Consider the following 12,582-nt stretch of genomic DNA (forward strand, 5'->3'; position numbering starts at 1 on the left):
ATATATATATATATATATATACTTGTAAAAAATTGTTTCTATTGGTCCAACTTGTAGGTGTGCTGGAACCGATGGATCAAAGTATGCACGCGTCCCAAAAGCGCTTTCCTAATTGTGGATGTGCAAAATGATTTTATAACGGGTTCTTTAAACATAAAGCAATGCGCCGCGCAACACGATGGTTCGGAAGTAATCGACCCAATTAATCGATTGTTGGAAACTGTACCGTTCGATGCAGTGTTTTATTCCCTGGATTGGCATCCCGTAGACCATGTATCCTTCATTGATAATTTGCACTTGAGGTAATTATATCTCACATATTGCAAAATGCAAAATTTAAAGTCTATTACTTCTATCTTTACTTAAGATATATCTATATAAGTTTAAATCTTAAAACATTAAATTGTATATATTTGACTGCTCCATTTTTATTAAAGTATCAAAACTTTTATTCATTGATAAAAAGTACGAAGCAAGCAATTGAAATAAAGAAAACAACGGGAAAGTAACGGGAAGAAAATCTGCTTTGCACATTGATATTTATTAGCAAATGTTATTGCAGAGAGGTAGACATCAGCAGCAATATTTCGAAAGAATCGGCGCGGGTATACGACACAGTAACATTTCAAGGACCACCATTGCTGAAGCAACGCCTGTGGCCTCGTCATTGCGTACAAGATTCCTGGGGTGCCGAGCTCCACAAGGACTTGAAGATCATCGACAAAGCGATCAAGATCTACAAGGGCACGAATCCAGAAGTCGACTCGTATTCGGTGTTTTGGGACAACAAAAAGCTCACCGAGACCACGCTGTCGTCACAGCTGCAAGAAAAAGGCGCCACCGATATCTATATCTGTGGATTGGCCTATGACGTTTGTGTGGGCGCTACTGCAGTAGATGCGCTCACCAGCGGTTATCGCACTATACTGATTGATGACTGCAGTCGTGGCGTGGACCTCGTCGACATCGAGAAGACCAAGGCCACCGTAATAGGCAGCAATGGCGTGATAGTGAACTCCAGTCAGGTGAAGGCTATGGTGGAAGGAAGAGACCGACGACCGGAACTCGGTTACAAGCTTGCATTGGAAATTAAGCAAAAATTGAGCCTTGGTGAAGAATAATTATAGCAAATAGTATAGTATATCTAGAAACATTTAAATGGTAGATTAATATAAAAGACCATAATCTCATTTTGAAGCAGATCTTGTATGCTTAGAAAAGTTGAAAATGAAAAAGAAAAAACGAAGAAAATGATGCAAAGATGAATTATAGAATGGAGGTACCGTTTTCCGTTAAATGTTAAGATAGTTAAATTAGATATTAGAACATAAGCTAACTGAATTTATTAATATAAGTGTTATTTTTGGAAAGAATTCTTTAGGAGAGATAAAATTTCTAAAATAAATTAGGAAGTCTGATCCAAGATCTGAAATGAGTGATATAAACATTTAAACTTAGTATAAACATAAAATAATATATAAAATAGTGCATAGATATATAAAATTCAGTCGATTGTAGAACTTGCGCGAAGAAAGATATTTAATTACATATTTATTAAAAATAAATGTAAATTGAGTCAAGAATGATTTATCTCTGTGCATGTATGTATATTATTAATGAGAATTAATTCATCGTTCATTGAGAACAAAATTTTCATAATATGTACTTATAAATGTTATTATGTTACAGAATAACAAGAGATAAAATTAAGTCTTAGAATATGCTGCATACATTGATATGTTACATGTAAAATTATTAGCTTGAGATGAAGGAATATAGGAAATTGAGCATTGAATTTTATTACATTATACATTTTATTTATTCTAGAATTCAACCATGTTGCGTGTTATTCGTTCTTGATTTACAATAAATGATTTGTCAATAAAAAAATAAAGTATTAATATACAAATATTGTGTTATAATTTCTAAAAAAATAATTGACTAATATTTGCTCTATTATGATTTAATCTACAAAATTTATATTATATTTTCGTCGACTTTTACAAATTACTTACATTTCGCACTTTTTAAACAGATTTATAACATATATGTATAAATATACATAAACATATTATAAAATATTAAATAAATGGATTTAGTGCGGGACGATGTTTTATATTCGCCCGCGATTTTATTTCATTATCAGAAATTTACACAAAATTTCACAGTTATGTGAAATAAAAAAATATTGTGCACAGCGAATTTCGAACTATTTTAAAAATATGTATATTTTAGCGCTATCTTATGAAGCGCTATCTTGCGAAGCGCACAAGAACATGTCCGAATTCTTCGAACCGGAAACAGCCGGAAAGGATTGCTGCGGACCGCGCAAGATCGTGTTGAAAGGCACCACGCGTGTAGATCACCACATAATAGTTAACAGTGACTTGACACACCGTGTTACATTGTGTTTTTGCGAGCCGTCGTGGAGTATGTCGTTGATCTGAATAAGCTGTAGTCACGAGCGATCGCATAACATGTCTTTGTGCTTTCGCACGTTGCCCGGCCGGCTGTCGTCGCTCGTAAGCGGCGGCAGCAGCCGAAAAACACCATCAAAACTCGATCGTAATCAGTTACAGAAGAATATCGAATCATCCGCCTTCCTGAAGCAGGTGCGTCACCTGCGTGACCGATTTTGTTTGGCAAGTCTCGTGTCGCAGCGTGTAGACGATACCTGCCAGCGACTGTCCTAACCTCCAAATGCTTATATAACGCGAATCTACAGAATTTTTGCGACAGCGGCGAAATCCGAGCCTCCGATTCTTGTTAAGTCGTGATGATTAAAGAGTAGTTTGATGACAGGCATCGCACGTCACGTTGTCGCAAAAATGAAAACACTTGTATGCATGTACACATTGGACTGTTTGTTGATGTATGGTATACAGAATGTTTCGGAAGTATCATGCATTTTTTCTTTCAATTATAGACTTATTTGAAGCGAATTTTTCTGTAGTAAAAATACAAGAAATGACTGTTTGTAGATTTATGATAATAAGCTTCTAACAGATGACTAAACTATGAACTAAACTTAGTCTAAGTTTAAAAATAGAAACTATTGTAACATGAGTGCTAATAAATCTAACACACACACACATACACAAGGTTTCTCACACATTTCCTCTTAAGGATGTATTCTTAAGGTAATTTTAAGACCAAAATTCTAATACAAAAATGTCAAGACTACAATAATTTTTTGAATTATAAACTAACTTTAAATGCTTATAAGTCAAAAACCATTTTACTTTTATAGCCTCTATTATTATTGGATTGGATGGAATGTTTTTGAAAAAATCTAGAAATATGAATATCCAGAATAATATTTTTGTATTAGATTTTTGTCTCAAAATTACCTCAAGAATATATTCTTAAGAGGAAATGCGGTAGTTGTGAGACACTATATATAGAACTACTGTTATTTATATTTTAATCTGAATAATTTGCAATTTATAATCTTTTATATTATAGCTTCTTACAATTATATACTGCTGTAGAATCTTACCATAGCTATAAATTTTTAGTTCTTGGGTACACAGAGAACACTGTCTGCAAGAGCAAACACCGCAGAAAAGTTGGTACCTTTTGTGGGATGTACATTTCCTCCAAATTTATCGTTGACTTATCTTGACATTCACAATCAATGGAATAAAAAGCTAGCCAAACGGTACTCTGAAGATGAAAGCAAGAATATGATGTATTGGCTCCAAAGCCCACGCAGGCTGCACAAGTCACAGAGACTCAATATTGCCTTCTTGAAAGATAGGAATCACTTAATTCCTATAGGAATCATGTCAAACAATGTTAAAATGTTTCAGGCCCAAAGTGTTATAGGAAATGATAATTCATTTCTATGTAATAATAGGGTGATTTCTTTAGAAAGTTTACACAGTAGTCAAGAAACAAATATTGATAAAAATATCTTATTTATTTCTGCTGATACAAGTAATACTATAAAAATGAGCTCGCAACAGTCACCACAAGAAAACGAGGGTAAACCATCGCAGGAACAACTGCAATCTGTAGTCGATTGTCTTAGTCAAGATGTATGTCATATAATTTACAGAATGTTTCAGAATTATTGCACTTTCATTGACTTGGATTCGAACTTATAATCATGCTCCTTCAAAAATGAAGTACAATAATTCTGAGACAATTTTCTGAGGCATAGTTGTCTAAGATAAGAGAGATTCTCTTATACTAGACAATTCTCTGGGCTAGACTATTATTTTCTGATTGAAATATTGTTTGTAGTTACCAAAGCTGTTTGTGAAACCTTTGAACATTTCGATATATACTGATGATCTAGTTTTTATTAACAATATTAGAGGTATAACAACAAGGTAAATTAATTTTATTACATAAATTAATTTATGTATTAATTTATAAAACAATATAAGGAATGTCTAACATTTTAAATATTGCTATTTCTTTATATATCCATTTAAAAATTATTGCAGGGGGCTTAACAATTATATAAAACAGTATATGCTGCTTAGAATGATTGGTCATATGAAATTTGCACATGTCAAATTAGATATCATAAAGATAACAATGCATCCTGAAAACGATACTGTACAGGTTCGTTGGCGTATACAAGGTGTCACGGGTTGGAAGGTGTTTACTATATTTTGGAAGTATAAATTTTGGAGAATAAAAGATGCCATAAATACCAATCATGATGTGTAAGTGTCATCTGTATTACAAAATTCATGTTAACAAAAACATCATTGTAATAAAATTGTCATAAATTTTCATTAATTCCAATTAATTGAAGTTTTTACTGTGATTTGAAAAAAATTTTACTTTTCTAATTCCGTATTACAGATTTTTTATTCTCTCTTCAAGAAAAAATAAAATACTTAAATTCCCTTTAACTAATTTTTCTTATAGAAACTATGAAAATAATATGTATGGGAATTATTTCAGATGGTACGATGGCTTCTCTATTTTTTATGTTAATGCTAATGGCAAAGTCTATAAGCATATTGCGGACAAGATGATGCCCGATCAAGATACAATCACGAAAAAGGAAGACCTACGTATTGCACCGAAATTAGCACTATTCACAAATCTTGCAAACATATTTAGTAGCAACGAAGATTCTATGAATTGAATACCGTTGTAATCACTGCTGGTTGATGGAATTATACGATTTTATTCAAATCGTCACAACGAACAGAATAAGAATGCTTTTTTCCATGGTCAGTGGTTTCACATGTTGCTGACGTATCAATTTCATTGCAAATCCTACGAAACGATGATTGGTAGTAAATGAGAAATATGTGAATTAAAAAAGATCTATTATTACCTAAACAGTATCTTTGTATGATTATAAACTACCTATATCTGATTTTTTAATTGCTTAGTAGTAGCAATGACCATATAATTTTGCATTAGTGTTTCCGTAAAAAGATATGACAATTATATTGCAGTATATTTATAAAAAATGTTAGAAAATGAGACAATTATTTACCAGAGTTAATAAGGCTATATCATTATTTGTTTTGCCTCTATAGATTGTTAATAACACTTAAGATATCATTAATGTTTTTTAAATAAATATATATATGTATATATTTTGTACTTAATTTTATTTTATAAATATATTATCTATCACAATTTATAATTTCTTTGAGAGTTGTTTTAATTCATTATTTTGACAATTATAAAAGATATCTAAATTGTTACCCTTTTATCTAAATATGATTTTATATACTATTATTATATTTTCATATCTTTTTGTCGGATTAATTATATCGATCTTACACACTGCTTATAAAAAAATAGAAAGTATTTTAAGACACTTGTATTGTTTTCAAAATATAAAACATGTTCAGATAAACTAATAAATATTTTTAAACAAGACACAGATTGTAGCCATGCTAGTTGCATACGAGACCTGAAAAAGGGAAAAATAAATTATAAATATATCATTTAAATGCCTTGCAAAACAATAACGTTAAGTATCCTGTTACCTAAGTAATCGTCCATTAACGTGCCAATAGCAAACTGAAACAAAAAATTGAATATGTAAATTGATGTAAAACGAAAAAATTCAGTGTTAATTTAGTACTTACAATTCCCGTGGCATCAACTCTTGTGCCCACAATTTTCAGTCTAATTTCGTCATCTGCCTGAATAACTACGTCCTGAAAGATATGTTTGAATTGATTACTCTCACAATTACAAAATTTTTGTTGCAACAAACAATGTTTTATGACATGACTTACTTCTTCTTTTGATTTGTAACAGGCTGGATTCACATTCGGACAGAACTGCATATCCTCTGGAATTGACTACAAGAATTTAAATTTATATAATATTTATGTCATATATGTAACATACTTAATTACTATATTTCATAATTGTTACAATTACTTACGTGATGAGATATAAAGCACGAAAGTGGACCTATTTCAGCAAACATTCCAACCTGTAAATGTGACAATCGTGAGACATCAAGTTGTTTAACAATTAATGAACGAATGTTAAGTGCGAGCGTGGCATGGCAGACAGCGTCTATCATGCCAGAGATCCCGGATTCGATCTCAGTAGAAACTGAAATATTTATACTCGTGTCTTCTCTCAGAAAAGGCTGGCAATCTCCCCGAGAATATCCTTGCCCACAAAAACACGTCTCAAAAATTCATTGTTCAGAATCAACATTTGGAACTGTAAGTCCCACATGCTCATGGCAATTAAATAATTAGTATACGTACCACAAGCATATGAGAGAGGTTAACATAGGCCACAGGCCTAAGATAAAAAAGAAGAAAACGAATGTTTAAACAGATTATTCTATACTCTTAAAAAAGGATCTATTTGTACCTTATTCACTTGAGTCACGATTGCATCTAGCACTTCACCCTTGAATGGCCTGAATACAATCGCTTTATACTTGACTGGATATACTACAAAACCTTGTCCTGGTTGTATAATACCAGCTCCTATATTATCAATTGTCGTGACAGCTACGACAAAGCCATATCTGAACAAACATAAAGTTAACATAATTTAAGATTTTGGAACTTTTAATATCAAAATATACAAAAGATACTCACTTTCCTGTACAAGTTCCTTCTACCTCTGTATAGAGCTTTTGCTTTACAGTATCGAGTAATTGGGGACCAAAGTATCGAGGATGTAACAAAATCTCATGTTCTAAAGAAATCTATATTTATTAAAAAAATTAAAAAGCAATTAATTTTGTTCTTTTAAATTTGATCAATTAATAATAGAATTGTACAGAATATATGAAATTAACTTACATGGTAAAACATGATTAAAAATTAATTGAAATAATATTATAAATATATAATTCAATTTAAATTTTTGAGAAAATATTAAATAAATTTATCACTTAGTTAAGTTTATATCAAGTCAGGAAACAATATTTCGCCTGTCTTCCACTAGCTGATGAAGGATACAGTAAACAAAAATCTGTAGGTTATACTCCAACCGCATGCAATCGTTAAGCTCCAGACACAATGGCCTAGTCCAACGAACTCAACAGTTTAGTGACCGCTCGCTGTATTGATGTATTCTTCTAGATCTAAAATTTTGATTGAATGAACTAAAAGAATAACCAATAACAGTGAGCCCTTACTCAACTGTTGAGTTCGCTGAATGCGTTCAATGGTGCAGCCAGAACAATAAAAAAAAATAACACGATTTTAATCCATCAGAAATCAGATATATTGGAATATATAGTTTCTAATAGGTTGAAATCGAGTTATTTCTACCATTATCGCTATCCTTTCGCATTGTGTCAGAGGCTTTAGTAAACATATTAAAAGGCTCCGCACAATAAAAGGAACGGAGAACAGAAAATAAGAATTTCAACCTATCAGAAACTGTATATTCTACAATACATGATTTCTGATAGGTTAAAACTCTTATTTTTTTGTCCTCTGTTCTCTGTTCCTTTTATTGTGCGGAGCCTCTAAACATTCTATTCTAGTACTACACGAAAAAAAGACGAAGTTCTGAAATTTCCCTATATTGCATTTTATTCTTAAGGTGCAGTTTTCAAATGCAATTTTTCTCACAGTAAGGAAGAATTTTCTATTATTTCAAATATCTAGAAAATATTTAATAAAAAAATATAGTTCAATAAAGAGAATAAAATAAAGTTTTTTATATATTTTTATGTAATAATTATATTTCATAAATATATAATATATAATTTTATACAAATGTTTTATTACAAAAACATTTATAATATATAATAATATATTTATAAAATATAATTATGTAAAAATATAAAAATAATTAAATTTTATTTTTAGTTTTTATACAAGATGAAAAATTCAATGCTAAAGTGACCACCTAAGCAAAAATAAATTCGATTCCCAGACTTGTTACGTATCTACTTCGTATATGACACACACATTAGGCGTTTAGACTAGAAAGATATATTATTGATAAACGCAAAGAATTAAAATACGAATTTGATCCCAGAGTAATCTAAGGATAGGTAAAAAGGCGATTATCATTGAAGGACACAAATTCCAAAGACAAGTCTTAAAAATAATTCCAATTTTCCAGGTAAGAATTCGATAAAGTTTGCTCACAAACTCTCGTAATAGGAAAAATTGCCATTTTAATGAAATCAGAAATTATAATTTAAGATTATAAAATAAGTAGTTGTATACAAGTAGTATTTATTTGTTAACCTCGTGCAATATTTTTAAAGAAAATGCACGAGTGATCAACTTATATGTAACCAATAACATGCAAAATTAAAATAATGCATTCCTTAATTGATCTAAATTTTTAATAAACTAAGTTTATTCGTAAACTCTATATGATAATATAAACTCTATATGATATAAACTTTTCAGAAAAAAAAGAAATTCTCTGGTTGTTCTCATACACATGGTTGGCATCTCTTTAATTATTATCTTTCCAGTATGTACGTGTGCTGTTTTCGACAAAATATCCATTTCCATCTCTGCCACTCCTGTAAAGACGTTCGCGTACGATGACAGTATTTCTTCCTTCCTGCAAATCGACAGTCATCATTAATCAAAGGAAGTATAGTCATCATCAAGGAAAATTGAAAAATAAAAGTAGTTAATATAATATTAAATTCAATTTAAAATTTAGAAAACGTTTCTAGAATTAGCACAAAGTGAAATATAATGTTACCACATTGTACTTTTTTAATTATTAATACATCATCACTAAAACTATTTTGTTCAGTGTTAAAGTATATGTGCCCTTAGCCATTTCCAAAATATTTTCCATTTCATACCGTATAATCAGTACGTTGATAACCGCTAACTTCACCACGGTAACCTTTTAGTGCAACTTGATTGTTACCTCGATAAGCTATAGCTTTATTGTTAGTATTAAATGACTGTCCAGTATTTGAAGAATGTTGGTCAACAAAGTCCCAAGCTTGATCTGGTGTATCAAACTTCTTATATTTATTATGGGAATATCCATGAACTTGGTCTTTGCAATCCTCCCTAATACAAGGTAATTAGATTCTGTGATTGCAAAAAGCATAATTTTCAATTATTTTATCAATTTTCTTACCAATTATCATAAACTCCAATCGAACGACCACTAGCCACTGCGTAGTAAGGCATTCTAAGAAAAAAAATTTTTTAATTTCATACTTTAATTTTTGGCACATTGCTAGTTATACAGGTCTTTTCATTTGGTAACATGAGTATCATTCTATCTTTATTATTTATTAAATATAAAGAAGAATAGAACGATGCTTGTGTCGACTTGTGTTATCAAATGGAAAGCATATTTTATTATTATTACTTTTATCATATCAACAAATCATATAAAAAAAAAGAAAATATCAAACAAAAGAAAATACAATTATAGATCTGTTACTTGCACTTTTTGCACTCAACATCTTTACTTTTTCATCATCCAAATATATATCTATTTCAAATTCGATTATTTTATGGAGAAATCTGGACTGATAACATAAGACAGGTATAGTCTTATAGGACAAAATTGATTAAAACTACAAGATCATACAAGTATATGTAAAATTTATGTGGTGTTAAATAATATAAGTCTGAAGATAGATATTTTATAATTTTTGTTCTGATGCTGAAGATGACCTAATCTAAGATCGAAATGTTTATCATTATATTATCATTATATATGAAGGAATAAATATTATTGCACTAATATCTTGGCTTTTATGCTCCTTGAATAATTTATTCTATCTCATTTTAATAATTCCTCCTTCAATAATTTATTCAATGCACCTCATTTTAAGTTCAAAAATTTTGGGGGGGGGGGGGTTCAAAAATTTCAAACAATGCATTAGATCATGTAATTATTTTTTGTTTTTTTTTTTATTTTGCAAATATAAATTTCAAATAATCAGAAAAGAGCAATCTTCAAAAAAAATTGGTTTACTTTTTCTTTATTATATCTATAATTACAGTTTTAAAGACATAGTATTATCAAATGCAGAAAAAAACTACAATTTCAAATATAGCATTATGAAATACATTAAAAGGAACACAATCACAAAGAAAAAAAGTATACATATTTTCAATAATATTTATATAAGCCTCGATTGCAATTCTCAAGATATTCTCATAATGGCTCTTTAATTATTAATTAAATTTATTATTTTTAATTATTAAATTATTATTAAATCTCTTTATTATCTTTCCAGTAAATAAATGTGGTTTGGTTCTTTTTGGATAAACTTTTGCACCAGTTCACCTTTCTTCCTCTTCTTTGCTCCTGGAGAGAAAAGAAAAATAGATGAACTGATGTAAAAGTTTAGCCAAAAAGAAGTCATGTATATATCTCCACCAAAATATTTTATCTATTTCTATCCTCGATACCATGATTGCTTTAATTAATAACTTCATAATTAATATTGATCAATAATTCTATATTTTTTATATTTTACATTTGTACGTTCCAATTGTAAAAGACATATATTATGATGGTCGAAGTACATAACAAAGAAATGACACAATAAAGCAACAGATCCTCGCCAGTTCGATTAATCGAAGATCATTATCCGAGATCTACAATCTTTTCGCAAGCAAAAATGTCATATTCATTAAAACTTACTTGATCGTTTACGATGTCAGTAATTAGCGTAGTAATTTTAAAACTTTTAGCCCTATGCTACTCAACCACATTCGTTTAGCAAAAAAAGTCGTATGAAAGTGTCGAAAATGACGTTACTGGCCTTTGTCTTTTTTTCATTATCAAGCGATGTATAGAGAACATAACATAACATAATTTGAATCCTATGATTCAGCTTGACGATATATCACGTGACTATTCGAGAAATTTCATTGGCAGAGAACGGGAAATGGAAAATTTGGGGTGAAGCTAATCCCACGTAATTTAATTGGCTAATTTATTACACATTTTCTGATTGGTGCCTGGAGTTTTTCCATTAAATCGAATCAAGTAAATTCACTAGGCCGATAGTAATGTCTGATTGGTTGAGATTGCTATGATTCACTCGTTTTGACAAAAAAAAAAACTACAAATACGACGATTGTCAGATCTGAATTACCTAAAATCTCGAGCTTATCTGCGAATAACTTCACGCGGTAAATCCAAAAGTCTGTGAATCCGTGCCGCCGATGATTTTCGCGGAAAATGGCATTTTCGCAATCGCATCAACAAGAACTGATTGAACTAGCCGAAATAACGGGAATCTCCACGGTACCCGGAGTTTTTCGGTGAGATATTTGTTGAGAGTTATCAAAAGTGGAATTTCACTCACGGACATAACCTCTGCACGGTTTTATCACAATACTATTTTCTCTGTTTATAGAATTGTATTGGAATTATTAGCGTTACAAGTATCTCCGGAGGATATTTACACCCTTCTTAAACAAATATCGACGAGATCATCGAAATCGCTGAACCAACAGACAACAAACGAGAATGCGCTAGCTTTTGTCTCATCTATGAAACAATGATCTTGTATATTAGTTTACTGATAGCTTTAATAATTATATCGCAATAAAGAATGTATTTATGTAGATATAAATGTAAAAATAGCATGTATTTTTCTAGAAATAATCTATAGTATGGAAAATATAATTTCTCATACTTTTGTTTGGCAAGAATTAGCCATTTTTATCATTAAGTATGATTTAGTCATATATATTGTAACTATTTTTGTAATAGCAATTTCTGTTTACATGCACAAAATGTAACAATGTACTTTACAATTTTAATCATATTTTGTGTCTGATCATATTATTTTAACAATAGTAAAAGTCATTAAAAAAAAAGAGTGAATTATAGATTAGATTTATTATGTATTATAACAAAAGTGAATTATATATTACATTTCAGGTATAATAAATACATAATGAGATTTCTATAGAAAAGTTTATGTATGTAAAAATAAAACAAATAATCTAAGATATAATCTATAAGAAGTACTTGTACTTTTCATCTTTTATTCAACTTGTTTTTTATATCGCAGGCAGCCTTCTCTTGCCAGTTTGTCTGCCATTTCATTACCATGAATTCCTACATGTCCATTCACATGATTCTAGAAGATTAAATGCCTCACAATAGTATGTTTATATTATATTAATTGTATACATTATATAT

General features: G+C 30.2%; 6 protein-coding genes across 7 annotated transcripts in view; 3 read left to right on the forward strand and 3 right to left on the reverse strand.

The window, feature by feature from the left end:
• Positions 1–1,380, forward strand: part of LOC108748725 — a 4,313-nt gene extending 2,933 nt beyond the window's left edge. The window contains exons 5-6 of the mRNA XM_018487020.1: positions 58–302; positions 563–1,380. Of these exons, the coding sequence (XP_018342522.1) occupies positions 58–302; positions 563–1,121 (804 nt within the window). The 3' untranslated portion in view covers positions 1,122–1,380. The remainder of the gene's footprint in view (positions 1–57; positions 303–562) is intronic.
• Positions 1,381–2,307: 927 nt separating this feature from the next.
• On the forward strand, positions 2,308–5,400 carry LOC108748718. The gene is made up of 5 exons (XM_018487009.1): positions 2,308–2,612; positions 3,519–4,040; positions 4,249–4,337; positions 4,455–4,679; positions 4,924–5,400. The coding sequence occupies exons 1-5, from the start codon at positions 2,478–2,480 to the stop codon at positions 5,108–5,110; spliced, it is 1,158 nt and encodes a 385-aa protein (XP_018342511.1). The 5' UTR covers positions 2,308–2,477; the 3' UTR covers positions 5,111–5,400.
• Positions 5,401–5,739: 339 nt separating this feature from the next.
• LOC108748721 (DNA-directed RNA polymerase II subunit RPB7) lies at positions 5,740–7,300 on the reverse strand. 2 transcript variants are annotated; one of them, XM_018487014.1, is made up of 8 exons: positions 7,266–7,300; positions 7,059–7,168; positions 6,826–6,985; positions 6,380–6,430; positions 6,228–6,293; positions 6,075–6,146; positions 5,973–6,006; positions 5,740–5,896 (listed from the first exon to the last, which is right to left on the reverse strand). In XM_018487014.1, exons 1-8 carry the CDS (start codon positions 7,275–7,277, stop codon positions 5,880–5,882), a joined length of 522 nt encoding a protein of 173 aa, XP_018342516.1. In that variant the 5' UTR covers positions 7,278–7,300; the 3' UTR covers positions 5,740–5,879. The 2 variants fall into 2 exon arrangements, with proteins under 2 accessions (XP_018342516.1, XP_018342515.1); XM_018487013.1 differs by having other exon boundaries at positions 5,740–6,006.
• A 1,559-nt stretch (positions 7,301–8,859) lies between these two features.
• On the reverse strand, positions 8,860–11,207 carry LOC108748723. The gene is made up of 4 exons (XM_018487018.1): positions 11,068–11,207; positions 9,541–9,594; positions 9,254–9,470; positions 8,860–9,000 (listed from the first exon to the last, which is right to left on the reverse strand). The coding sequence occupies exons 2-4, from the start codon at positions 9,591–9,593 to the stop codon at positions 8,890–8,892; spliced, it is 381 nt and encodes a 126-aa protein (XP_018342520.1). The 5' UTR covers position 9,594; positions 11,068–11,207; the 3' UTR covers positions 8,860–8,889.
• Positions 11,208–11,509: 302 nt separating this feature from the next.
• On the forward strand, positions 11,510–11,952 carry LOC108748724. Its single transcript, XM_018487019.1, has 2 exons — positions 11,510–11,693; positions 11,789–11,952. The coding sequence occupies exons 1-2, from the start codon at positions 11,611–11,613 to the stop codon at positions 11,934–11,936; spliced, it is 231 nt and encodes a 76-aa protein (XP_018342521.1). The 5' UTR covers positions 11,510–11,610; the 3' UTR covers positions 11,937–11,952.
• Positions 11,953–12,390: 438 nt separating this feature from the next.
• LOC108748719 (ribonuclease H1-like) overlaps positions 12,391–12,582 on the reverse strand; it is a 2,580-nt gene continuing 2,388 nt past the window's right edge. Inside the window, exon 7 of the mRNA XM_018487010.1 lies at positions 12,391–12,520. Within this exon, the coding sequence (XP_018342512.1) occupies positions 12,425–12,520 (96 nt within the window). The 3' untranslated portion in view covers positions 12,391–12,424. The remainder of the gene's footprint in view (positions 12,521–12,582) is intronic.

This window comes from Trachymyrmex septentrionalis, unplaced genomic scaffold (genome assembly GCF_001594115.1).
Source record: "Trachymyrmex septentrionalis isolate Tsep2-gDNA-1 unplaced genomic scaffold, Tsep1.0 scaffold24, whole genome shotgun sequence".
In the NCBI taxonomy this organism is placed as follows: Eukaryota; Metazoa; Arthropoda; class Insecta; order Hymenoptera; family Formicidae; genus Trachymyrmex; species Trachymyrmex septentrionalis.